Raw genomic sequence first — 27,301 nt, 5'->3', positions numbered from 1 at the left:
GCGGGCGATAAGACACCAAAAAAAAAATGACTTCAATAATTTAGAAATCAACAAAAATGTTGACAGCTTGACAGGCCGTCATTTAAATAATTTTATATCTAAAAGATTAAAATAAAAAAAAATACTCGTTCGATTGGTCGGTGTAGGATATCCGGAAATGGATGAAATCCCGAAAAGGGTTGAATGCTGACCTTAATCTCTCGGGTCTCTTAAAACTCCTCTCACCTGCCAAACATATCGACAGAATACTACATAATTCCATAGCCGGATAGTCTCTTCTGATATTCAACTAACTAATAATAACGTGGATTAAACCATCATAACCATGTGGACAAAAATATTTGACTTAAGGTTTACTGCCAATTACAAGGTAAGTTAGTTTTGTTTGGATCTACTTTAGATAGAGGCAATTTCTGAATTTTACCACACATATAATCACTATAAATTCGATAGAGTTTTCTGTAAATTTCTGACCATTTTATTTAAGGAAGTATTATTTATTTTTTTTGCAGTTATGAAGGACAGTGAATGAATGAAGGAGTTAAAAAAATATTTTATAAAAGTATTGCATTTTTCATTACTTTTGAGAAATTTTAAAATAAGTGAAAAATTATCTAATTGGCCAGAAAACGTTGTATTTATTTATTATAAATTATATAATGCGCCTTAACTTAAAATAGGTTTATTTTTCGGCTTAAGTTTAACATATATTTAATACGCTTCCCCATTAAATTTACCAATAAAGAACAAAATGGTCTTAATTAAAATACGTATTATAAATTATTTTTAATTAAAGGAAAATGATAAATTCTACTGCTAATTCAAATGCTTTTTATTACAAAAGTAAACAACCGAAATATTGTTACCATATCAAACATAGAATGCATAATCTGCTTTTGAAATTTAAAAACGATTATTTTAATAGAATTTGGGTCTAGATACTTAGAAACCAAAAAATTTTAAGTTCTCATATTTTTTATACAAGAAATTGCTTTTTGAAACGTAAAAACTGTTGTTTTTACTGAACTTTAGATTACAATTTCATTACTCCAATAATATAATTAAATTAAAAATTTTAAAAACTGCGTATTTCATATAGACTACGAATGAAAAAATAATTTATTTTATCTGCTTTAAATACGGTGCATCACTTCTAAAGACTTCGAGAGAAGGGATGGCCATCTTACAGAAACTTATTAGAAAACTGATTTGCCCATGTTTTTCGCTTACTATAAGACAGAAATACGAATTCGGCACCCGGCTCGCACCGACCACAGTGCTGACGTAAAATATCCTCAGTGGTAAACTGATCATGGATTATAGTCCCCTTGACGTCAGGCTAACCGTGGAAGGTTTTTCTCTCCATGTAACGCAATCACGGGTTAGTTCCACCAAAAAGTTCTCCACGAAGGCAAAAATCCTCCAATACTTGATCCAGGAGTACCATTATCTTTTGGATTGGGTTCAAAATTACAAGCCTACGGAGTTGACCATTAGTAGTCGCAGACCCAAAATTGAGTCGGTTGTTCAACAACGGTTATCAAATAAAATAGTATCAGAAAAAAAAATCTTTTCTGCAAATTTTTCAAAAAACATAGTTTTTGCATTTTTTTATTTTATTTTGTCATTGCTTCTTTTTACTTTTGTATGTTAGTGCATTTAGATCAAAAATTGGACAAAAATTTATATTGGTCATAAATATTACTAACGCCATTTATAGGAAACAATTATAACTTATATTGGCATCAGGCTCAGAGCTCCATTTGAAATTCGAGCATTTTAACAAGTCAAAAAGTTGACGAAATTTCGATTGGTGAAATTACATTTAGCGATAAAATGGTGACATAAATTACATTTGCAATGATCCGAAAATGACTGAAAAATGTCATTAAACACAGAGCTGCAATAGAAATTTGAGAACCCTTGATAGTCGGAAAGTTGTCAGAGTTTCGGTAGCTGACAAATTTATTTTAAGCGATAAATTCTATTTATAACGATCATAAAACGACTGAAACTTATATTTTTATCAGGCCTGAAACTCCAAAAGAGGCGAGTACCTTCGCTATTCAGAAGTCGTCAAAATTTTGACTGAACGATTTATAATTTGCACAAGTGAGTCAACCCAACTTTGTAAAACAAATTAAAACACACGATGTGTGGAAAACCAAAGAGCCATTGAAATCTGAGAAATCACAATTAAAGAAGGCGGGTATAGAAGAAATTGAAACGCGTTTAATTTGAGCCATAACATAAAGGTCTGTCTAATATTTATATTTTCACTTATTTTTGTTTCCTCTGTCAAACAAACAAGTTTTTTCCTCTCGTACAACTGCCTTCCTCGATTGTGGTTTGTCTGATTTCAATAGCATTTTTGGTTTTTTCCTGGATTAAATATTAATTTGTGATCCCTGATGAGAAAACTTTTTTTTATTATTCATTTTTGTCGAGAATTGAATAATTGCTCATTTTAAAATAAAATTACCAGTTTTCATTCATTTACGAGGTGAATTTAAGATTAATTTTATACCTAAATATATTCACAGATACTATATTATCTGAAAAATAACATAACATTGCTTAAGTAAACCAAGAAATTTTATTTAATTATCAATATGGAAAAAAAAAACAAATACAAATCACCAAACTTTTCTTTTCAGCTTCTTCCTACTAAATTCATTACTTACAAAGCTAAGGTAGCTCGAAACTCCATTACTTCAACAATTACTTGTTTGTCATCGACAAAATTGGCGCCTGTGCTAGGTTTCGACTACGATACAGTCATCAAGCATTTTTGCATATAATTTTTAGTCAACTCAAATATTTACCTAATATTTTTCTTTATATTTCGATATATGGCAAGACTACAGGAAACCGCACACAGAAAAAGAACAGAATCATTCAGACAAAACATTTTGTTCTAAAAAGAATTTGAAGTTGTAATGAGAAGTACACTTAAAAGCGAATCTTATAAAAACAGAGCGCAAGTGCAAATACTGCATAATGATCGACAAAATCTGTTAAAGGTTTTATGTTTTGTTTATGTTAGATTTATACTTGGTAAGAAAAAAAATCGCACACACAAATTATGAGAAAGCATTACAATTAAAGCAAACCTGTACATCCATAGCATTAAAATATTGTTTGAGGAAGACTTATAGAACTTGATAAATTATTTTCGTTGATTTTACATTGAGATTGGTGCAGTTTAGTCGCATCCGGATCTTGTAGTATGAAACTACACATTCTTGTGAACTTCTGTTTTAGTTCTTTAAAGTGAAGGGGGGGAAAACATTGTTGCAGTTTAAATAGCGGCATAAATAGTCGGTTTCTTACCAAGAATTTTTAAAATCATTTTGCTAAACTTTATCAGAATGTACCAGCACTTCTCAAAGTAAGAAAAAAAAATTCTATATTTCACTATAACTAGAAATCTTGTGAAGCGTCGTACCAGCATGAAAAACGGAAGAATAATGGTTCATGGTTATTTTAAGTCATTTTTAAAAAAAAAATTATTAAATTTATCTGAACACTATTTTAAAAATCTTGCATATGAAAGCCAATAAGATTATTAGCAATGGAAGATATCATTCGCGATGTGTTTTTCTAAACTGAAGTCCTAAAATGAGATACAGAAAATTAGACTTTGTAATTCCAACATTATACGAATAACCACAGCGTTTGCAAATGAATACCAAACAAGCACTTCTCTGTAATTGTAACACAAAAGCTCACATGATTATTAGTCACTTTAAAACCTCAGCACGAATCAATGTACAATAACTAAAAATCAATCATTATTTTTAAAAAAATCACTATTGCATCTTACTCACTTTTGCCAGAGTTTTTATTAAATTTCTATGCTCTTGAATAAATCAAAATTCAGTGTTAATTTCCTTTTATATTTTTTAAATAACAAAAAGCTTACTTTCTTATATACATTTTATTGTGAAAATATTTGTCTTAATGTAAAACTTTCTGAACAGGTTGAAGTTCTTTTCTTAATGATATAAATAGTTAGAGGTTCACTAAATAAATAATTTTCAACTGCCCATTCAGTTAGATGGTTTAAAATCTTCATTTCGCTTCAAAATATCGAAAATGGTAATTAAGAGCGAAGATGTTAGGAGCTCTCAAAAATCACCTATTCTGATGACTCGCAGGCGTAAATGAAGGAACAAAATTGATTGTAACAAAAAACGTTAAGTTACAAACGATAAATTGTTGTTGTTGTTCATTTACGTCGCACTAGAACTGCACAATGGGCTACTGGTGACGGTCTGGGAAACATCCCTGAGGATGATCCGAAGACATGCCATCACAATTTTGATCCTCTGCGGAGGGGATGGCACCCCCACTTCGGTAGCCCGACGACCTGCAAGCGAAGTCGAGCACTTTATGGTAGAACAGTTTAACGAGGACCAATACCGCACACCCTCGGTCCCTACGCAGGCTGATCCAAGTGGTCACCCACCAGCACACTGACCGTAGCCAGTGATGATTGACTTCGGTGATCTGCTGGGAACCGTGTCTTAACGATCAGTCCACTGCGGGCCTGCAACGATAAATAAAAGTGGAAAACAAAATTAGAAAAATCACGATGGCCGAGAATTTTAAAAAAAAACGTGATGAAACAAAACACTTCGAACTTTTTTTCACTCATGGCTACCGCGTTTTTTTTTTTTTTTTTTTTTCTGGCTTATTTTTTTAACACCCAATTAGTTGCAGCTTCAAGGGTATATAAGCTTTTTCTTATTTCTCTTTTTACTAACAAGTATAGAGGCAGAGCGATATCCAACTCATAGTTTCTACCACTGTGAACACAGCTACTAATCAGATCATCTGAAAGTTCTTTACTATCTTCTGAAGTGTGATAACACGAATCAAAGGGAAATGACAGAAAATTTTCCTATTTTCTAGCAGAATTTTTTTTTTCCGTTCAAATAAATCTAGTTCTTATTCTTCAGTGAAACCGCAAAAATAACCACAGCATTTGGTGCAATTGTTACAGAAGAAATAAATAAATAAAAACCAAGCCAACTGCCTATGATTCATTTGAACCTTCAGGGGTGATTATGTGCTCAACTCAAAAATCCTGAAAATTTCTTGAGCAAGATAATTAATGACGCATTTCAAAAAATTTATGTTTTGATAAATTTAAATCATTGATATTTTCAAAACATGACATTCTAAATAAATTATATGCAGCATAATTTAAATGACTAATTATGTATAAGTTCACTTTTATCACTAATCACATTCATTACTCTACCAGAAAATATATTTACAAACGAAAGAAATGCCAAGTATAAATTCTAGTTCTAATATTTTTAAATAAAATATACAAGAATTTTTATACATAAATGTGATCGATGATTTCCGGAAACTTCCGAATTGCGGTTAGCGAAAAATCCGGATTTTTTTCCGGAGCACAATCATCTCTCAACCTTTATTTTAATTATTTTGCAGGTTCTAGTATACATATTTCTGCACTATGTCACAACAATATTGGTCGAGAGTTCTGTTAGATCCCTAAATGGAGCAAAAGCTATCAACTTGATCAAAGACAAACAAATAGTATATCAAGATGAATCTGGTGATTCCATACAAATGTCTCCCATGTGTAAGTAATAATTATTTTTTTAATCCATGCAATCAAATTCAAATGAGTAAGTTTAGTAATGAATTAAAACTAACATACTCATCAGTTTTCATACATTAAATAACTAATTTGAGAGCATATACTATTTGAGAAACAATACAGAAAGTTATAAATTACACTTAATGGGAAATTCTTAGATTCGAACGACCACGGCAGCTGCGTACAAAAGGTCGGAAAAAATGTTTAATTTATTTTTTGAGTCACAATTAAAGAACGAGGAGGGAATTTTAAATTTTAAGAAAATAGAAGAATTTAATTTTAAGAGTTTGCATAGTTTTGGAAATTTGTATGTTTTTGTGTTGGCTGCACACCGTCAACTTTTAACTGTACTATTTGTGCAAGAAAAGTAAATAATTAAAATGCAAAAATATTATGACATAGTAAATATGTAAAAAAAAATTTCCTCAGTTACATTTCAATTATTTCCTTTAAGTAACCTATATGAGAGAGCAAATTAACCCATTGTAATATCGGGGAAATAATGTGATTAGAACAAAGTAGATTCAAGCAAGAATTACCATTCATTAAGAACACACATTCAAGCGAATTAACTAAAAAGTAAATCACTAAAATTTAATTTTTTTAATGACCAGAATATAAATAATCAGGGGTGATTGTGACACAAATTGTGAAAAACCCTGAAAATTTCAATAGCAAAAAATCGATATCCATTTAAATTCCAATCATGTTTCATATTTAACATAATTTTTTGAAGTAGCATTTATAGTTAAATTAATGAAGAATATTGCACCTTTATAGTAACTAATTCAAGAAAAAATTACTTCATACAAGAATCGCTATATGGATTTTTTTTTAAATTGCGCAAATATATTTCTAAATCCCGTCAATAAGTTTTGCGATGTATGATTTTCAGAGCGCGTAAACATGAATGCATAGTTTTTAAATCACGTATAAATACGAAAGTTGATGTTAGATATTACAACCGCGTGAATACGAATGGCGACATTGGATTTTAAACTTCCGTGAATATAAATTGCGATATTAGATTTTTAAATCCCGTAAATAAGAGTCACAATGTACAATTTTTAAATCGAGTGAATACGAATGGCGACATTGGATTTTAGACTTCCGTGAATATAAATTGCGATACTAGATTTTTAAATCCCGTAAATAAGAATCGCAATGTACAATTTTTAAATCGCGTGAATACGAATGGCGACATTGGATTTAAAACTTCCGTGAATATAAATTGCGATATTAGATTTTCAAATCCCGTAAATAAGAATCGCAATTTACAATTTTTAAATCGCAACTTTTAAATCAGCTAAATATGAAAATCTTTGATATTAAATCACATGAATAAGAATCGTGATATTAGCCGATTTCGGCGTAAACGAAAACTCCTCCATACCAAAAGAAATTTGTGGAAAAATCGCATGTATGTGAACGTCTCGTTAATCGGATTTAGCAAAAGTTTTCAAATTTCGCCGGATAAGCTTTTAATTCGCGGAAGTCCGCAAAACAATGGTCTTGAGATTCGCGGGAAAATGACAGGCCCTGCTTCTAGTTTTTAGATCCAGAAGAATGATGCGATAAACCACGGAATATAATTACTTCTGATTTATGATACCAATGGGAAGATCTTGGAATGAATGGTGTTCAAAATTTCTCTTTTAAGAAAATAAATTTTTTTGCTTGTTTTTCCCTTATACTACCCAAAAAAGTTTTCTAATGACACCCAAAGTAACATAAATTGAGCTTACTGTGAAATCAAATATTTATCACTTTGATTTCATTATTATTCCTAACAATACATTGATTGAAGGAAAGTAGTTTTGAGAAGCCTTCGAAAGAATATGAAAAATCTGTAAATGCGTGATCACTAAAAACTTTTTCCATTAAGGATAAAAAATACTTATAATTTTACAAGTAAACAGTTTTAGTAGCTTTTGATTGTAAACTGTTGAGTGTCGCTAGGTTAAATATTTCAAAAAATATTACCACATTTAAGCCTTTCTTCAGTAATTTTTCGTAGATATTCAAGAATTAGTGGCAGAAAAAGCCAAGCGACGGCAAAAGGTTAATTATGACCGTAATAGATCATAAAAATTACAACCGTATTAAAACAAAACTATAATGAAATTGTACTTATTTTTTAACAGGAAGAATGTATTTTTTACAATTTTTAAACAAGAAAGATCATTATTAAAATAGCTGTTTTTCCTTACTTATTTCAATATTATTATAGATCACTTTGCGCATTTTTCAATAATTGAAATATTTTTAGATGTATCCAGTATTTTTCATGTAGTAAAGAAAAATTATAAAATATTGAAATAGAAATATTTTTTAGTACTATATAAATTAAAATAGCTTTTAATTGTGCTTATTATTTTAATAAATTAACGCATATTATAAAACATTTTACAATAAAGTGTACAATTATTAAAACATTTTTTACAAATGTATCCGGTATTTTTGTGTAGTAAAAAAAAAAACATTTTATTAAGATATAGAATTCAGTATTTTTTTTATAATAAGTGCAAATATTGAAGGAGTGTTTTTTCAATATTATGTAAATTATAAATCTTCAAGGCAGAATGAGCACACCCTTATAATAATTCGCTTTTTAGTTAGTGAAGACCTATTTACGGGGCAAGAGCTGTTCTTGTAAGGATTGTCCCAATAGCAGGAAAATAAAATATCTTCTACAAGCTAAAATAAAAGGCAGGAGTCCAAACGTTCTGATGGGGAAAAAAAAGTTTTTTTTCCATGATAGAGGGAAAATTTTTTATCCTATGTATTGTAAAATCACATTGGATAAAAATTTTGCGCACGTTAAGTTTTTCTTATTTATACCCACGAATATTATATTATATCACAGGAACTGACTAAAAGCCCATGAATGATTTTTGTTTTCATAAAAATGCAATTTAAAAAGGTTCATGCTCTAAAATAGTCTATTGAACGAGCCTTGAAAAAGAATTTATATACATTCAGGTTTGATAAAAATGTAGTTCTCCCATTATATTGCACGATTGTTTTTAACAGGCACTATTATTTCATATAGACACTTCTTAGTTTCAAGCCTTCATTTTGGAAAATAACTAAAACAAAAATAATACAAGAGGATTACATAACAAAAAAAAATACTAAAACACTTCCTAGATTTTTAAGCAAAATTGACAATTTATAGATTACAGATATATGGATCTTTTTTCTTTATCATGTGACTTATTGGACCAGAAAGAATAGTCAATAAAGACAGTTTTAAGTGTATAAAAGTTTGAACCAAAACAGTCTATTAGATTTACACATTTAATGAAAAAAAACTATAAAAAAAAATTTTTTGTTTCGAGCTTTATTTACAAACTTTAACTATGTAACATATTGAAGAAAAAATTTAATAGTGTGTATGATATGCAGTAATTTTTTTAGTTATGATAAATGAACACTACCACAATTTATTTCATGACAGTTGATAAATTTTTATTTTTCTAATAAATCAGACATCAATCTACAAAATTACTACTTCACAAACTGAACTTTTCTGCTTCGACCTGAAAATGAATCTAGCAATTAAACAAACAACTTTTATTAAATCTTTGACATGATGCAAGGACAAATAATGTGGTATTGCTTTGTTTAATTCCTAAATAACGTTGGAACAAATACTTTAATGTTTATGACATGACATTGGTTGAAGGAAAGCAGTCATTTTCTAAATTTACTTAAACTGAAATTGTTAGGATATTTGTAAGGCAATTACATACCTTACAAATAACCCACATTAGCTGTACTTGCATAAGGTCTCAGATATAAGTGCTTAAAACAAAAGATTGTAAAGAAAAATCACACTTTACCATTTGGCGTAATACATTCGGGATCTCGGTAACAGTGAAATTATTTCAAGTTCTTTATGTTTGAAATATTTTCACTTATTTAAACCAGCCAAGTCATGCTGTTATTTTCTGAAAAGCAATAGCTTCAAATATTTCAGGCTAAAATTTAAATTTAATGGGGTTCCAACTCATTCAAATTTTGAGTTAAATTTTCAAAAAGAGAAAGAAAGGTAAACTTTCGGCCACATATTCCCCGGAACAACTGCTACGCTGGAACCCGGAATTTAATCAGCAACCGGACCAGGATCAGGACAGCACACCACAGGATCAGCACCATGTGACTGCCACAGCTCACCAATTACAGCATACTACTGCGCCTGTGGTTACAGACAATACAAAAATTGTCAGATCAAGCAGTTTAAATTATATCACAAACACAAATTCCACCATAAATTTAATATTGGATAAACGATCAAAATTTAAAAACATTACTTTTATTCAAAAAATACTTAATCATAATACACTTCATACAAAGTAACAAGAAAATTTTTTTTAACATGATTCATATTAGCAGGCAATTTTAATTTTAAACATACCTATCAATCCTTTAGCACATTTACTCGAAGCTGCGAAGTAGTTAAATTAAATGAACCATTATGCATGAATATCAAATAATATGTATGAACTAATTATAAAGTTTTAACACTTTTGGAGTGATAGTTCATGCCAAAAAAGTACATATAAAAAAAAATTATAACCTTTAAAAAAGGGCTGCACTTTCACATTTTAGAAGATGACAGATGAATTCTTGTGGTTACTAATGGAGCTTAAATTTCAGCTTCAATGCTGTGAGATCGACTTCGGCTTCCATCTCTCAAGTCAATATCATTCTTGACTTCTTTATCAAGGCTTGCACTTCTGCTTCTACTTCGAGACTTGCTTCGACTTAAACTTCTTTCCCTTTCACCATTTTTATCTCTACTTATGCTCCTAGATCGGCTTTTGGACTTACTATCTCTCTTCTTTTTCCCAGCACTATCAGATCTAGATCTGAAAAAATATATGTAATTAAATCATGTCCAGTAATAAACAAATACCATAACCTAATACTATATGTTAGATACATTTACTAGATAAATTATTTTACATAACAAGCATGAATGTAGGAAAAGAACAAAAAGTCTGACAAACTGTCAAGCTTCATATTATAAATTATAATTAAAGAGAATAAAATTAAACAAGAGTAGTGCAAAACCTAAGACTGATGGGCCGAAAATTGCCCACAAAGTTTGATAATTTGGCCCCTAACTATCCAACATATATTTAAAATTATACAAGAAAACATGGTCCCCACTAAATTTAAAAAAAAAAAAAAAAAAAAAAATTGCTAACTTATCCAGGTATATCAGGAAGACTTCAAAGAAAATTTATACCATATTTTATCTAGGTCATGTAATTTTCCATTGGAAAACTGATTTCCTTATTTGTAATGTCAGTGTTCTCCCTAATCATTTTTAGAAGGGCGACCTGCCCATCTTTCTTTTGACCCCAATAAATGCACCCACCTTTTCTTTTTTGTAAAATCAAGCTGGCATTCAGGACCAGGATTCATTTTCAGGAAAAAGTTCTTTTTTTTAAACACGTGTTCTAATGAAAATTCTACTTCTGATTTATTTAGTTATTTATAATAATGAAACAAATTTTTCATGTCTCTCCTTCATTTTTTGTAAGATTTTTTAAAGTTGTCTAGTTACAGTTAAAATCCGCAGGATATTCGCACCCAGAGGTAAATAATTCACATTTTTTACTTGGGGGCTCCGCATATTAAGAAGTTCTTTAGTTATTTAAATTTTACAATTATTTATTTTATTTTAAATAAATACTATTTATATAAATATGCACTGTTAAATGTGGTTTTCCTATAAAAAAGCTCTAGAGTTGTTTATCAATAAATCCATTTTTTTAGTTGACTTTTTTTTTGAAGAAAATCTATGCAAAGATTGTCTTTTAGCTTAATTAATTTTCAAAAGTGTAAAAGTTTTCTATTATTTTTATAATGAGTGAAAATTACTTTGCTAAGTATACACAAAAATTAGCATAAAAAAGTAATTTAAAAATCAAGGATCAAATTCAGTTGTTACATAATCTATTACAGATTTTGATAAATTTAATGGTGGTAAGTGCCCTTCCAATACTCAAAGTGGCCTTGTTTATTTCTTGCATTAAATATCAGATTTTGTATGTAAAAAATATAATCGAATGAGGAAGGAAACAAAAGTTCTACTAAAATGTGACATTTTTATATGATGTAGACATTTTCCAATTTTTCTTTTCTCTTTAATTTTAATAAATTGCAAATTAACCTGACTATTCCCCACATTTTAGAGTCAAATTAAAATTCCCTGACGATTTCAAGTGTTCTTTGTTCTCTTTGATACGAGGGAGCATCGAAAAAGTAGCAAAATGCTCCTAACAGGAACTCTGTCATGCTCTCTGTAGGCACTGATCTTGTTCACAGTCATTCTTTAAGTATCAAAATCTTTTATTAATTTCGATTTGTGCAATGGGTTCAGCGTTTCAATGAAATGTAATTGCTTATGAATTTGTACGAATCAACTAAAAAAAAAGAAAAAAATCCATAAGTTATAAGATAAATTACAAAACAATTTCAAATTCCAACAATAATCATAACATTTATCTAATAATGTATTAATAACAAATTTCTTTTTCTAAATAAATGTTACCTTTCAGACAAGAAAATTTTAAGCTACATTTTTTTTTGTTTTGATAAATTCACCATAATTTGCTTTGTAATTTAAAAGGAAGGAAATGCAAAGGAGGAAAAGATCAATTAGCTACCTAAAAGTGGTTGTGTATCTCTGAAGTAAAACAAAAAAAAAATTTGAAATGTTAAAAAAAATACACATTCAACAAAGCATTTCTTCAATTTAACAGTCGGAAATTCCAAGTCGGAAGAATCTTATGCCTATAATAATAAGAAATTAAATAGAAGTTAAAATTTTTTAATAGTTTCCATGTCTGAAAATAAATTTTTCACTGAAGTTAATCATGATAAAATGTCAACATCATATCTGATTATCTGCCGACCCCAACCCTCAGTTTTTAAAATACTGAAGATTCACAACAAAATTTCAAATCAAACAGATTTTGTAATCACCTGATTTTTAAATTAAATGCTGAGATTCGCATTCGCAAGATTCGTATATTTAAAAATCACACATTGAGATTCTTAATCACACAATTTAAATAAATTAATAAAATCTCGCACCAATATTTTTATTAAAATGTTAATAACATTCTGTAGATAAATACTTCCTATATACACTTTTTTCTTGCTCATATTTCAGATATTTTTCTATTATGTAAAAAGTGTTTTTGCACATAACATTCTTGGATTTCTGTTTTAAGCATTTCAGCTTTTTGCCAAATTCACCCCTGTGGTGTAAATCAATATAGTTTTATAAAAAAATGAAAAAAAAAATTTGATTTTAAAATTAATTTTGACAAAATAAAGCGGCAACAAAAGGGACAATACAAGTCATAAGAGTTAATTAATATGGGCCGAAAGTTTTTTAATAGAAATTTTGAGTTCACAGAAATTTTCTTATTTTATCTATGTCTGCTGATAAGTGCCAAAATATAAATAAGTGATGTATTGTCAGAACATATTAACATTTAACAATACATTGCGATATTTGTTTTACTCTGGTTGATATTAATTTCACATTTTTGTCAGTAATATCTCTTACGTAAAAATACATAATATTTAGTTTTGGTTTCTATCAAGCCTTTTCCTTTTTTAAAAGTAACTTTTATTAGGAGGCAGTAGTTAAGAGGGTTTCTATAAGACTTTAATCATCACTTTTTCTTGAAAATACGGAAATTGAAAAAATGAAATGCCTAGCTTCAAAAAAATTCACACTTTCACTTTTTCTATTTTGCTTCTGTAACTAACATTTAAGCATTAAAGTTTTGTTTTAAGAATTAATAGGATTTTTTTTATTTCTTTTTTTCAACTTTACAACTTTAGTGTAAGTTTTCAGAATCTTAAATATTTTTAATTATCTTTATATATAATTGTCTTAAACATTACTATTAAAGTTTTTTCCCCTGCATGTTTCATTGGTATAAGATATACCAATAATATATCTAAGTTATGATTATCTTTCAATGACTAAACTTACTTCTACATAAATATTTATTGATGATTTTTATTCTAAAAAATGTTGCTATTCAGTCAATTTCAATAACTGAATATTCGGTACATCCCTGTCACAAGCCCTTGTAACATAAGAACTCCTACATTTTAATTTATCCTCATCTATTTTCAACATTTAATTAAATATTCTCTATTTTCATCGATTTATTCTCATCTCATATACATTTTAATTTATTCACATCTATTCAAAATCTATCGGTTTCTCTGCTATTGATGACAAAACACTATATATGGAAATGGCATTTTATAAATTTCTATGCTATAAGGATCATTAAAGAAAAAGTATACACTTTCTTCTTATAGCAAATATATTATTTCATATTGTTTAAGAACATTTTTTGTTCTTTTTCCTAATTTTGTTGACACAGTACTCAAGAAAGTTCCACATGCCAACATTTTATACTAACTAACTAAGAAAATACGAAACAAAAAACTTTTTATATCTAATTATATCAGATTCCTCGATTTTTGCAACCAATAACAAATTCCACATAAATTTTACAGTTACGCCTTATTCTGATCTTACAAAATACTTACAGGGGTCTGTCTAGGTTTTTTTTAGAGGTACCTATTTTGTGAAAATTTAGACATAATTTGTGAAATTTAAAAATTATATTAAAAAATCAACACAAAAATCTGGTAAAATAAGTAAATATTTTCAAAAATATGTTAAAAGTATTTTGTGAAACTACCGTTTTTCCTAAAATTGAATTTGTGAAACTACCGCTTAACGGCAGTAAATTTACCCTGGACAGACCCCTGACTTAACACTTGCTCTAACTGATTTTCTTTTAAATTTTTTCGCTAATACATCTTATGGATTTTAGTATCTGACAACAAAAGAAAAAAAAGACAATCGCTTGTTTAAAAAAACATTAGAAAAGAGAATTAAGTTAAGCTCGACATTAGCATTTGCACGGGAAAAAGAAAGAATAAACTTACCTCTCATCTCGACGATGACGACTACCAGAACGACTTCTAGAGCGACTACGATGACGTCTTGATCGTGATCTTGATCTGGACCTCCTATAAAAATAAATTATTTTTTTAAAAGGAAACCTTAGGCCGACAAAAACATTTATACATAATTAATTACAAAAATATTCTTTAGAGTGATTCCTTTTCATTGAATATAAAGGTTTTATCCAAACAAATAATTAAGAGAAATAACATGTAAAATTATATTTCAAACTATACTAATAAATAAAATTAGAGACTGAAAATGAAAAAGAATGACATTTTTAAATTTTCTGTAAATATAATAATCTTTTGTCGCCCTTATGATTATTACGTACACATTGCAAATAGCCCCTTTAGATAAGCCCTTTTAAAGGTAATTAGCCCTTATAAAGGTAATTATGAACATAACACTTTCAGTTTCGAAAGACAGAAAATAATAATCATTGAAAGAATTATACGCTTAGTTATTTTATTGAAACAAAATAAAAATTTATAAGAATTTAAAAACCAAGACGTTATAAGTAGTTAGTTGATGAAAGAACCTATTCAGAATGATTGTCTGGAAATCGAGAAAAACAATAAATGAACAAAGAATAGAGAACTTTTGAAATTAAGATTCAAATTTTACTATTCAATATATAATTAGAATTGCTACCTAGATCTGGAGCGAGATCGTCGTCGGCTTCTGCTACGTGATCTGGAGCGGGAACGCCGGCGTCTTGATCTTGAACCTCGCCTAGGATCACCAGGTCGACCATATCTAGCCATTTGAACTCTCAATTCACGTCCATCTAAGATATAGCCATCCAAAGAATCCATAGCGTCTTCTGCATCTCGATTATCGTAAAAGCGAACAAAAGCAAACCCTCTGCTCTCTCTGGTATATGGATGTCTTGGAATATAAACATCTCCAACATCGCCGTACTTTTCAAAAACTCGTTTTAAATCTTCAGGTGTAGTGCGGTACGTTAAGTTATCCACCTTTAAAGAAGTCATTCCATCAATATTAGGGGCACCTCTTGAGTAACTCATCTTGGATTTTAATTGAAGAGTCACAGTTTAATAACAAATTTAATTAAATTTAAACCACATTAATTCAAACGAAATGGCGAAGGAGGAAGCATAACGATCAAGGCGGGTTGAGTTGCCAAGCTTTTTTCAATTTCTGTAAAAAAAAAAAAAAAAAAAAAAAAAAAGAATATTCGTATAGTCATTCTCACTGCATACAATTCACGCAACTCTGATCACAGTCAAGGGAGATTGAGACCCTGATTGGATAAATATATTTAGCGAAAAACTGGCGTGTCAGGGAGAACCGATCGTGAGTTTTCGCGAGGAAAAATGTCTTTCACTCACATCACTGAATTCGCATTATAAAATTTTTCGCAAACACTGAAAACGGTACCCAAGGCCAGCTTGAGCGCTGATCAGAGGGCAAGTTTAAGTAAAAAACGGTAATACGGTCACACGAGGATATTTTTGAAGAAATTTCACTTACAGTTGCACTTACACTTACAGTACAATATTAATAATAATTAAATAAAATAAAATCTTGTTTTGCGTAAAATTGTACTACACGAAACAGTCATGAACGTATCCCGTTTCTTTTTACTAATTTTAAATTTCTAAAATTTTAAACTATCAAATGAGAGAGATAAGCAGCTTAAATTCTTTAAAATAATTTTTAAAAGATAGATAAGAATAAACAAACGACCTCGTTTTGTGCAAAATTACAGCATAAAATGATCGGGAACTCATTATTTTTTTTATAATTAATTTATAATATCCCAATTATAATTAAATCAAATGATTAAAAAGCTACAAATTGTTAAAATAAAGGTTAAATATAGAATTCATAAAGCAGTTCACGCATTTCTCATTTATCCATATGCTCACAACTCTTTTATTATCCAATTACATATTTTTCTCAAAAGAAAATTACAATGGAATAAACAGATAATGATTTTTAAATATTTATTTTCCTATAATGATAATTTAGGTGGAGAAACTGTTATGAAGACCTGTTTCGGCCATAATACAGTAAATGGAATACACATTGTATCTATTGCTATAGAGTAACTTAAAAACTTCAACAACAAGAAAAGTAAATCAATAATAATAATAATAAAGAGATAATGCAAATTATGAAAATGTAGATCAGTTAATTAATCTTTGTATCATATTTTTATACATTTTGTGAATATATTTTAAACCATGAAAGCTAAAAAAGAAAATTTTTTTGTATTGAAACGCATTAGGGTGGGCCATGACAAACCTTGAGGTACGCCTCATGCATACGCCTATGATTGAGGAGGACATATTGGTACCCTGTTTCCCACGCCAATAATCGACTATGCTTCGTATAACTCAAATTATAAAGGGAAAAAAATTGTAGAATAAAAATCTTGTACTATTATTTATATATTATTATCTTGTATTATAAAATGGTATTACTTATAATTTAAAATGTTAATTGTTATTTAAATTTAACTGACAAAATAACTCAACATTTTTTTTTTAAATCTTTGACAGCTCTATTATCTCAACCCGTCGTAGCAGCAACTTACTATTTTAGTTCTTTGAGAAGACCAATAAGTGGTGATCAACAAAGTCCGGATGTTTCCAATGCATGTGAGGCAGCCGATTCCAGGCAAGGGACATGTTATGATACAACAGATTGTGTAGTATCAGGAGGAACACCCATGGGCAGATGTCCTCAAGAAGGTGTTTGTTGTATTTGTAAGTACTAGGGCAAATAAATTGATCAATTCTAGATAGCAAGCTGGAGAGTAGAATTTTTAAAAGTTTTTAGAAACTACTGATATAAGTATAAATGAAAAATCTTTATGCATTTAAGTTTGCAATGAATTTCTTCAAATAATTTGAAAAGTTACATGAATTTTACTTCACAACAAGGACACATTTCATTTCTTTTTCTAGTACAGTCTAACTTAGCTCAAATCTCGCAAAAGAAAAGAAGAAAAAAAAGAAGAAGAAAACGACAAAAAGCGAGATGAAATGTTCTGAGTAATTGAGGTTTTAAGAAATGGTCAATTAAAAACTTTCTCTATTTGCTCAGCGAAAAAACGTTTACTTTGTAACAAAACGGTCAGTTAAAAAGACTGTAATTCAAGACGTAGTGATTTTTAAGGAACACTTTTTTTTAGGTAAACAGGGAAAATATATTGAAATAAGACTGTAAATTTAGGGAGCTTTAGAAATATAGAGCTTTTAAAGAAAAACAGGTTAAAGATAGGCGAGTTCAATTGCACATGTAATATTAAATTTAATGATAGCATTTTTTTAAAAAATGTAATACATTTTTAATGATTAATTGGCCTATTTCTGGATTATTCACGGAAAAAAAATGTAGAGAACGAGTTATTTCCAAAATATTACGCATCACAAGCATATTAATTAGTGGTTCTAACATATTCAAAATTAAAGTACACACAACAATTTATAAAAAAAAAAACATTTGTTATATTCTAAAACTGTACTAAATTATAGATGTTTAGATATCGCCATTTTCAAGCTATTAAGTATATTTGAGCAAATTTTAAAATATTACCATAATATTTACTCGCAGAAAACCACAGATAACTTTTTTCACCCTTTCTATTTTAATCACATACGTTAAAAATTTGTTTAAGATTAGCTTTTACTTTATTACTATGATTTTACGAATATATTTTATAAAAATAAAATATATCTTGCCCAAGATTTCTATTCTTTATCAGACGATCATTTACTTTCAGTTGATGTAGTATGTGGTGGATCTACAAGTGAGGTGGTCTCTTATTTCCGCAGTCCAAGTTTTCCAGAACCATACGAAGAAGAAGGAACATGCAAGATGCGTATCATTAAACATTCTGAAGCCATCTGCCAAATCAAACTAGAATTCCTAGATTTCGATCTTGCTCGTCCTATTGAAGGAAACTGCTCACAAGACATGCTCGTGATCACTGGTCAAAATGAAAACAATCTTATTCCAAAAATATGTGGACTAAACAGTGGGCAGCATTGTAAGTATAATTGGATAGATGGATGCAGAGAGTTAAATAATACATTTTTATACTTTTCCTATTAATCTGCGAGAAATTTTTTATTTATTTATGGTCTAAGCCAGCAGTTCCCAAATGGTGCTCTGTAAAACTCTGGGGTACCGTGGAATGGTCACAGGGGCTCCAAAAGTTAGAACTTCTTTTTAATCATTTATGATTTTTGAAATCAGCAATTAAATTTACATCCAATTAATAATCCTACATTAATTAATATTTCTGTTATTTTTATGAAAATTCAAAGCAATGTTTTTTTTTATAATAACAATATAATGAAAAGGATATGCATTTTTGAAAAAAAGCATCAGTATTTCTTGTCAAATAAAAATAACTAAATTCAACATTGCAGAAATATGTTTCTCAACGTTTTACCATTCTCATCGTTTATTTCTATCCTTGTTTGTTTACACTTTAACGGAAATCATAATATGCTCATTAAGTTTTAGTTTATGCTTACTCTAAAATCAAATGAAGTTCTAGACTAGATGTCGCTTTAGACCTGTGAATTCAATTGTCTGACACAAAACCCAATTTAAAGATTAATATTGATAAAACGCCATGAATTACACCCTTCATTCAAACTAATTAATAAAATTTAGATCATTACGTACTTCCTAAATAATTAATGATCTATCGATATTAATATGTTTACAATTGCTAATGCAATGCATCGCGTCTCGTGGTTTCGCCAAAAGAAGGACAATCATTTAGGGTTCCATAGCAAAAAAAAAAAAAAAAAAAAAAAAAAAAAAAAAAAACGGTTCTACGCTCAATTTTTTTCAAGTTTTTCATACTAAAAAAACTAACTTTTTTTGACAACTTTCTCGAAAAGAAATTAGAAGGACTGAAGAATTTAATACTTGCAGCATTTCACTTATGAATTAATAACTATCAAAAGGCAAATGAAAAATAAAAATTATATAAAACGAAATTCAATAATCTATAAAATATGTTCGAATTATGATCATTGTTATAAATCATATAGTAATATGATCATTTCATTAACAAATTACATTACAACGGGAACTGCTTTATTAATTCTGAATTAAATAAATACATGTAACAAAGAATACAAAAATAATACCATCACGAAATATTTTCCATTTTTGCTCCAGCTTCTGTTAAAGCCAACTTTTTCTACACTTAATGTTTTTTAGGACATAAGAATTGTTCATGTTTAACCATGTGGTCTTATTGTTCTATCTACGAATCAATAAATACTTTTGACTTTTCGTAGTTCCGAAAAAACTTCATTTTACTCTGACATTTTCTAAATTAAATATCGAATATCACGTTACATTCTTTAAATTCACAGCACACATAATCAATGAAATTTACAAAGGCCATGTTTTAAACTTAACTTTTTTATTGATAGATTATGTAGATGTTGAAGACTCCGGAGCAATTAGTTTGCATGTGACAATGGTAGGAACTTATGGAAGAAAATTCAACATTAAAGCTACTCAAGTAAGATGTGCAAGCAGAGAAGCAGGTAAGATATTTCATATACAATATTTTACTCAGTTTCAATAAATTTTTGTCAATTTTCTGATTTTTTTTCTTACGAATGTTACGTAAAAAAATTTTCTTTTAAGAAAACCAATGAAACAAACCTACACCTTTTGTTCCAGTTTTTACAACAAACTTCTAATCTCAATTTTTTTGCCAAAGGAAGACCAATAAAATTATCATTTTTGTGATATTCATATCAAAATAGTAAATACTAATCCTAGAAAAAGTACTAAATGAAAGTGTATTTTACGCTAATGGATATTTTATTCAAAACAGTTTTAATTTTGTTTCAAATGCGAATAAGTAGTTCAAATTCACGTATGACCTATTTTCTTTTATTTTATAACCGTCGTTGAACAGCCGACACAATTTTCAGTTTTTTTTCTTACCAATGTTCAACGCCGTAGACTTGTAATTTTGACCCTAATCTAGAAGACAAGGGAGCTCCTAGATCAAGTATTGTGAGAAATTTTGCCTTCGTGGAGGACTTTTTTTAATGTATCTAACCTGCAATTGCGGTACATTGAGAGAAATACCACAAAAATCTCCCTGGGTTAATCTGACGGCAAGGGGACTCTAATCCATGATCCGTCTACTCCTGAGGATATTTTACGTGAGTAATGTGATCCTTGCAAGCCGGGTGTGGAACTCGAATCGACTAGCCAAATGATTTTAAACGTGTATCCCATTTATTTGAAAATTAAACAGTACAACGATACAACTGTAACAGCCTTCAGTCAAGATATGTTTTATTTTTTTATAAATATTATTAGATCATTAGAGATAAAAATGTATTTTCAGTGCGCTCGCTTTTCAATGAGGTGAACCGGGATCGAATCCCAGCGATGGCTGATGGATTCAAATTCCGCACCCGGCTTGCAACGACCAGCCGTTGCTGGGATTCAAACTTAGTTCAATTCATAGAAAGGCGAGCGCACTTACATACTTAAATAGCGCACTTAGAGAGATTACATTTTTATCTCTAATGATCTAATAATATTTATTAAAACCTATATCTTGACTGAAGGCTGTTATAGTTGTATCATTGTATTGTTTAATTTTCAAATAAATGTTTAGACGTTTGTAACACGTTTAGAAACAGATAAAAAATATAAGATAATTTAAATGGAAAAATAAAGTGGGTGTGTGAAGGTATGAATATTCACAGTAATGGGCAACTTAGGCTGGAAAAACTTACAATTTTAATTTTCCAACAAAACAAATGCCTGTTAGAGAATTTAAAATTAGTAAGATAAAGGGACACATTTTGGAAGGTCTTTTTAGAGAGTTTACAACTAGTTGTTCAGTTTTTTCAGGAGGGTGGTTAAGCCTAGACAGCTAACTATCAAAATTACTAAAATATCTATCATCTTGAAAAATAGCATTTGAAAAAAAAAAATTTTTGAAATACATTTTAATTACATAATACAGAGCAGTGTTTTCATTACAGAAAAAAAATGAGAGAGAATTTTTCACCCTTTCTCAAAAACAGGGTGAGATCTCAAAAAGTTAAGTGAGATTTCTAAAAATTAAAAAAACGCAAATAGACTTGGAAAAAAAATATTTCTTAAATTATAATACATTTTTAACATTTTCCAATTTTTAAAGCATTGAATATTTTTGCTGCATCATCATATGGAAAACGCTCTATATCTACTTTTTCATCAGGTTTTCTCATTAGGTTGCTCAAATGTTTATCAGTCATTTGTATACGATATTTTGTCTTAATTCGGTTTTGAGGGCTAAATAACCTTGCCACATATGCTGAACAATTCGGAATCACTTAGTAAATTTGTAGCATTGAAAAATTTTTTAACGTCTTACATGAAGAAATCTTACCTTCCGTGAACACGTGATTGCAGAAAAATGTGTTCTGAAAGGTGTTCCGTCATTCGTGGGGGGGATTGTGTTCTGGTTCGCACCTTAGAGGAGTAATTTAGGTAGGGAGCTTAGAGGAGATGTAGGGAGCACCAGTCCCCCATCCCTCCTTGCAAAGAACATCGTCACGTGATTCCTGGACGACTTTCCCTCCAGTAAACCCTATCCCTAGTCTTTTACTATGGAGGTGGATTGATGAGCTGCGTTTTGAACTATAAAATTTTTAAAAAATGGTAGTATACTGCTGTGCATACGGGTGTGACGAAAAATTCATTAAAGGAGGACATTTTACATCTCACAAATAAGATTTTTATTTTTTTATATTCACTTATAATCATTTATTTGCAATTTTTATGTTCGCACGTTAGGTTATGAAATGAATTTAATTGGTTTTTAACTAGCAAAATAGCTATTATTTTTTTATATTTTTATTTAAATTAATAGATTAAAATGCAGTTAACATTTATAGGCATTTTCATTACAATTAAATTTCATATTGATATAAATATTCGGATATTTTTACTCCTTTTTTGATGAGCACGCGCATCGAATTTGGCGCATTTTTTTCACGCCAATGTTTACAAGCAAATCGCATTTTATTTTCGCTCTGTAACTTATAATGATGCGTTAAAATAATTTTTTTTAATAATTTCAAGCGAATTTAATTATATATTTCAGTTGTACAGACTTAAAAAGATATGAAAGTACATTTCATGTAAAAAATAATTTTTCGGATCAAAAATAAAATTATCTTTTTAAAATTACGTTTTTAAATAAAATTTATAAGTCCAAGAATATTTTTTTTATTATATAGGAAAAATTGTTTGGATATTCATATTTATGTAGAAAGTTTTATATTTATTACTGTACATTTCTTATTCAAGAAAATATTAACTAGGTTATATTAATGATAATAGGTCCTATTATTAAATAATTGTTATAGAATTGTCAAAGGAGTAGCTATTTATTATTATTATGCGTATTTTATTTTGATTTCTAAAAGTAAAAAGTGAATAATTCTTTTTTTGAACATTAATTAATTTTTTTAATACAAAATGTTAATTAAGTCGAGAACTATCAATATTTCAAACAGGTAGATAGTATGTTCTTATATGGAATTTCGTAATACTTTTTTTTACATAAAATAAAGTGACAAATAACAAAACCAAAATTTGTTGTTTTAATTTTAATTCTTTTATTATGTTATGCTAACTCAGTAAAATTTTAATTGTATGCATTGGTTGAAATAAATTATTATCACATGGCAGGCAAACTAGAATTCCAAGTTGTGCAGCATGTAAAAATATTAATATTTACTTTAAAAATGAAACAAAATATTTTGCTTTTTATATATATATATATATATATATATATATATATATATATATATATATATATATATATATATATATAAATTAAAAATTGCCATTTTAGTTGTCCTGTTAAATTTTTTTAATTATTATATGTAATCCAAATAAGAAAAATTATGCATTGATTAAAATTAATTATAAAAGGCTTTCATTGTAAAGTATGTATAAATGTTAGGGAAATATGTTTTAAAAATTTAACTAAATATTTTTATTATAAAAATTAAGAAAAAATCAAAGATAAGTAAAGTATTAACAATTCTTAAAGTAAAGCATTCCCACAATAGCCTGTTGAGTGCCTGAAAGTCATGAAGGTTAAGCTAGCACAATTTAATGATCAACAGTCATAATAGTGGCAATGTGGTTAGCATTGCGTACAGCCCGCCTTTACTTCATGGACAAGCTGACCCATCGAACCTGAACTAATAATTCTTCTTTGTACTAATAGAAGACGCACATTTTCTTTCAAATTACTTTGTTTTTTAGTAACAATTTTCATAATTATTTAACTCAAATATAAAATTGCTAATTTTTTATTCACACATATTCTGCATTTTAAAAATCAGATACTAAATGTGTAGTGTATTATGAGATTTTTTCAAATCATTTCAGTTAATAGTTTCAACTTTAATTTAATTAAAAAAAAATTGTTATGTATTTTTCAGCATGTTTCTTTATTATTTTATTTGTCTAATAATAATTTTAAAACCACCCATTATTAATAGCTAACTGTTTATACATAGATTTCCTAAAGATGAGATAAAACGAAAAATATGGGAAGTAAATGTCCACAGAGAAAAATTCACGGCATCCAATAATAGTGTGTTATGCTCTAAGCATTTTACTGCGGATTCATTTGATAGACAAAGATTCTTATCTCTTATGAGCTTTTGACAAAAATAATTAATACATATAATCATTTGCAATTGTTTCTTTATATTTTACATACTTTCAAATGTATCTTCGATTCAAAAAATCATTATTTTTATTTCATTGTTTGGTAAAATCATGCTTAACTAATATGTTATTAGCTTTTTATGATTGAGCAATTAAAAGCAAATAATTAAATGTAGCGCACATATTATAATGTATTTTTATTAGAAAACTTATTTCTTACAATCGCGAATAAAATTGGGAAAGCATTCGAAATAAAAATAAAAAAAGAGAGAAAAATCCTTAGGTACTCTTAAAAATATTCCTGTACGATGCGACCGCCAGCTATGAATTTTTCGCCAAAAAGGTAACCCCCATCTTTGAACAAGTTTTCCGAGCCCAAACAATAGACTGACTCTCTCTACCCTAATATCTCCTCTAAGGTTCGCACCGGTTCTGAACAATACTGGTAGGGAAGCTAGATAACATGGATCCATGTTGAAAATAATGAAAGATCAAGGAAGAAAAGTGAAACGGATTTTATTCAAAATGGCAGAAGACGAATTTTTTTCCAAAATTCGCTCATTTTGAAATTGATTAATAGAGTGCGAATTACTCGATCTTCTCGCGCTAATAATTTTTTAATGCGAGAAAAGAAAAAAATACGCGAGATTCTCGCGTTCTCGCGCTGTAGTGAAAACACTGCAGAGAATGTGTAACTTAAAGTGTCTACACAATCACTAACTTTTTATTTATTTTAGCACCTCCACACTGCCTTCAATACCACAGAGGAACAAGAGGTTCAATTAAAAGCTTCAATTATGATGAAACAAGTCTGTTGGGTCTAGGATATCCAAATAATATGGATTACGTTATCTGCATCAGAAAAGAACCAGGTTTTTGTTCCATCACTTATCAGTTATCCGCAGAAGGAAGGAATGTGGCTCCCTTTGCAGTTGGTGCACTGCCAGGGACAACAAGTGCCACAGCAACAGCATTGACAGGTCCAGTGGCAGCTGAATGCCATGATGATTATGTTCTTTTTACTGGTATAAGAGTTTGTTCTGGTAGAGTTGCAAGTACAGGACCAGCCAACCGACCAATAGCTAATCAAGTCAATGTGACGTCTACCTACATACTCACAGGTATAAAAATATTTTCTCTCACAAAGACACACACAGTTAAATTAATACTATATATAGATCAATATGAAATACACTATAAAAAATATAAAATATGTAATTAATTTATAATCACAAGTTTATTACATGTTTTAATACTAATGATTCTGATATTTGCATTTCGGAATAATAATTAAAAGTTAAATTATTAAGTTTCAACTTCACAGTTTTTTAAAGTTTATAAACTATATAAGGACTATATACTATATTTATTTAAAAAAGATATTTACTATAAAAAGGAAGAGCTATCTTTCAATTCGAATTGATAAAAAAGAAAGAAATGTAATAAACACAAACTAAAAATAGGGAGCCTTTATTTTAAACAAGAATAAGAATGCAAAAAATAGAAAAAAACATGCAAAATTAAAATATTGCATTTGAAAAAAAAGGTAGAAAACTAGTTTATGAGCAAAAAATTTATTAACTAACAATATTTAAATTTAAATACTACTTCATGAATGAAAAATATCAATTTTAATATACTACATAATAAGCATTCACAGTAAGAATTTTAAACTTTTACTGAAAATATGGTTGATGCATTATACCACTAAAAGGTGAACAAGTTAGAAAATATAGAATTTGAAAAAAAAAAAACGATCAAATTATTTTGAAAATAATAGAATATTAGTAACATTTAAGTTTTAATTCAATAAGATTATACTACTAGACAAAAATAAAACTAGTACATGATATAAATCTGAAAGAGACTGTAAAACTGGCAATAGGAATCAGACTTATAACTCAACAAAATTACTTAATGAATAATCCCCTTATTGCATAGCACATTGAAAAATCCAAGTTCTCAGAAATTGATCTCAATCACTTTTTATCAATCAATGAATTTTAGGTTTCATTTGAATACTTTTAAAAAAATTTGTAGTGTGTTTGGTAGAAACTTTTTGGCAGTGTGGTTATCTTTTAACAGCCTAATACATATTATGTTAAATGGCAAAATGTTGAAAAATATATAGATATAAAAAAGTAGAAAATTATGAATCCAAAAAAGAATTTCATGTCTGTAGCAAGTACTATCATCAGTGCTAATCCCAGAAGTTCTATAATATTAGATTTTAAATTATGTGTCTTGATACTAATGATGGCAATACTTGTTTATGACGAATGAAACAGCATGCTTATTTTCATCTATGCTTGATACATGCTTTTTTTTCTCCATTATTGTACATTTACTTTTATTTCTAGATTCTACACCTGGGCCATTCCTAGTGAGATTTGTCTCTAATGGAGTTCGCAATGCAAGAGGCTTTCATTTCACCTATCGTCAAAATCCATGTAAATAAAAAAACACAACTTTGAAGTTATAAATTAAAATCTGCAAGCAATCAAATTTTTAAATCTATGTCATGAATTGGTGGCTCAAGTGGCTAGAAAGAGTCTTCAAAGAAGATGCAGCAAAACTAGATTCACTTTTCAATATTGAAAGGAAGAAATTTGAGTTTACATAATGAAAATGTTTGTATATTCTTTTCTAAAAAGGTACAAAAAAAAAAAAAAAAACATTGAAAATACACCAATTTTCTCTTTAATGGTACAACTTTTAAAAACTATTCTTTAAAGTACACTTTTTTATTGATGACAAAATTTAAAAAAAAAAGCAAAATTTAAAATTTCTTAAATAAAGTAAAGAAAGAAGTCTTAGAGCAAGAGAATATGTCTATTTTAAATATATTAAACCTCTGAGTATTAGGGCAAGAATATTTTTACGAAAATTCATTTTTTATGAAGATTTAAAATAACAAATAAAAT

At 28.7% G+C, this 27,301-nt stretch overlaps 2 protein-coding genes across 3 annotated transcripts; one reads left to right on the top strand and one right to left on the bottom strand.

Annotated features, from left to right (window-relative positions):
• Positions 1–238: 238 nt before the first annotated feature.
• Positions 239–27,127, top strand: LOC107455623 (uncharacterized). Its single transcript, XM_016073252.4, has 7 exons — positions 239–370; positions 5,467–5,620; positions 17,195–17,401; positions 18,421–18,687; positions 20,099–20,215; positions 25,115–25,498; positions 26,738–27,127. The coding sequence occupies exons 1-7, from the start codon at positions 326–328 to the stop codon at positions 26,833–26,835; spliced, it is 1,272 nt and encodes a 423-aa protein (XP_015928738.1). The 5' UTR covers positions 239–325; the 3' UTR covers positions 26,836–27,127.
• Positions 9,084–16,014, bottom strand: SC35 (SR family splicing factor SC35). 2 transcript variants are annotated; one of them, XR_001585610.4, is made up of 4 exons: positions 15,318–16,014; positions 14,645–14,728; positions 10,221–10,512; positions 9,084–9,839 (listed from the first exon to the last, which is right to left on the bottom strand). XR_001585610.4 is itself a non-coding variant. In XM_016073253.4 (3 exons), the coding sequence occupies exons 1-3, from the start codon at positions 15,692–15,694 to the stop codon at positions 10,290–10,292; spliced, it is 684 nt and encodes a 227-aa protein (XP_015928739.1). In that variant the 5' UTR covers positions 15,695–16,014; the 3' UTR covers positions 9,084–10,289. The 2 variants fall into 2 exon arrangements, 1 of the variants encoding a protein (XP_015928739.1); XM_016073253.4 differs by having other exon boundaries at positions 9,084–10,512.
• Positions 27,128–27,301: the final 174 nt, after the last annotated feature.

Source organism: Parasteatoda tepidariorum, chromosome 7, assembly GCF_982258835.1.
Source record: "Parasteatoda tepidariorum strain Cologne lab strain chromosome 7, Ptep-v5.0, whole genome shotgun sequence".
In the NCBI taxonomy this organism is placed as follows: Eukaryota; Metazoa; Arthropoda; class Arachnida; order Araneae; family Theridiidae; genus Parasteatoda; species Parasteatoda tepidariorum.
Note: the sequence above shows the minus strand (reverse complement) of the source record. Positions and strands in the feature narration are given on the sequence as shown.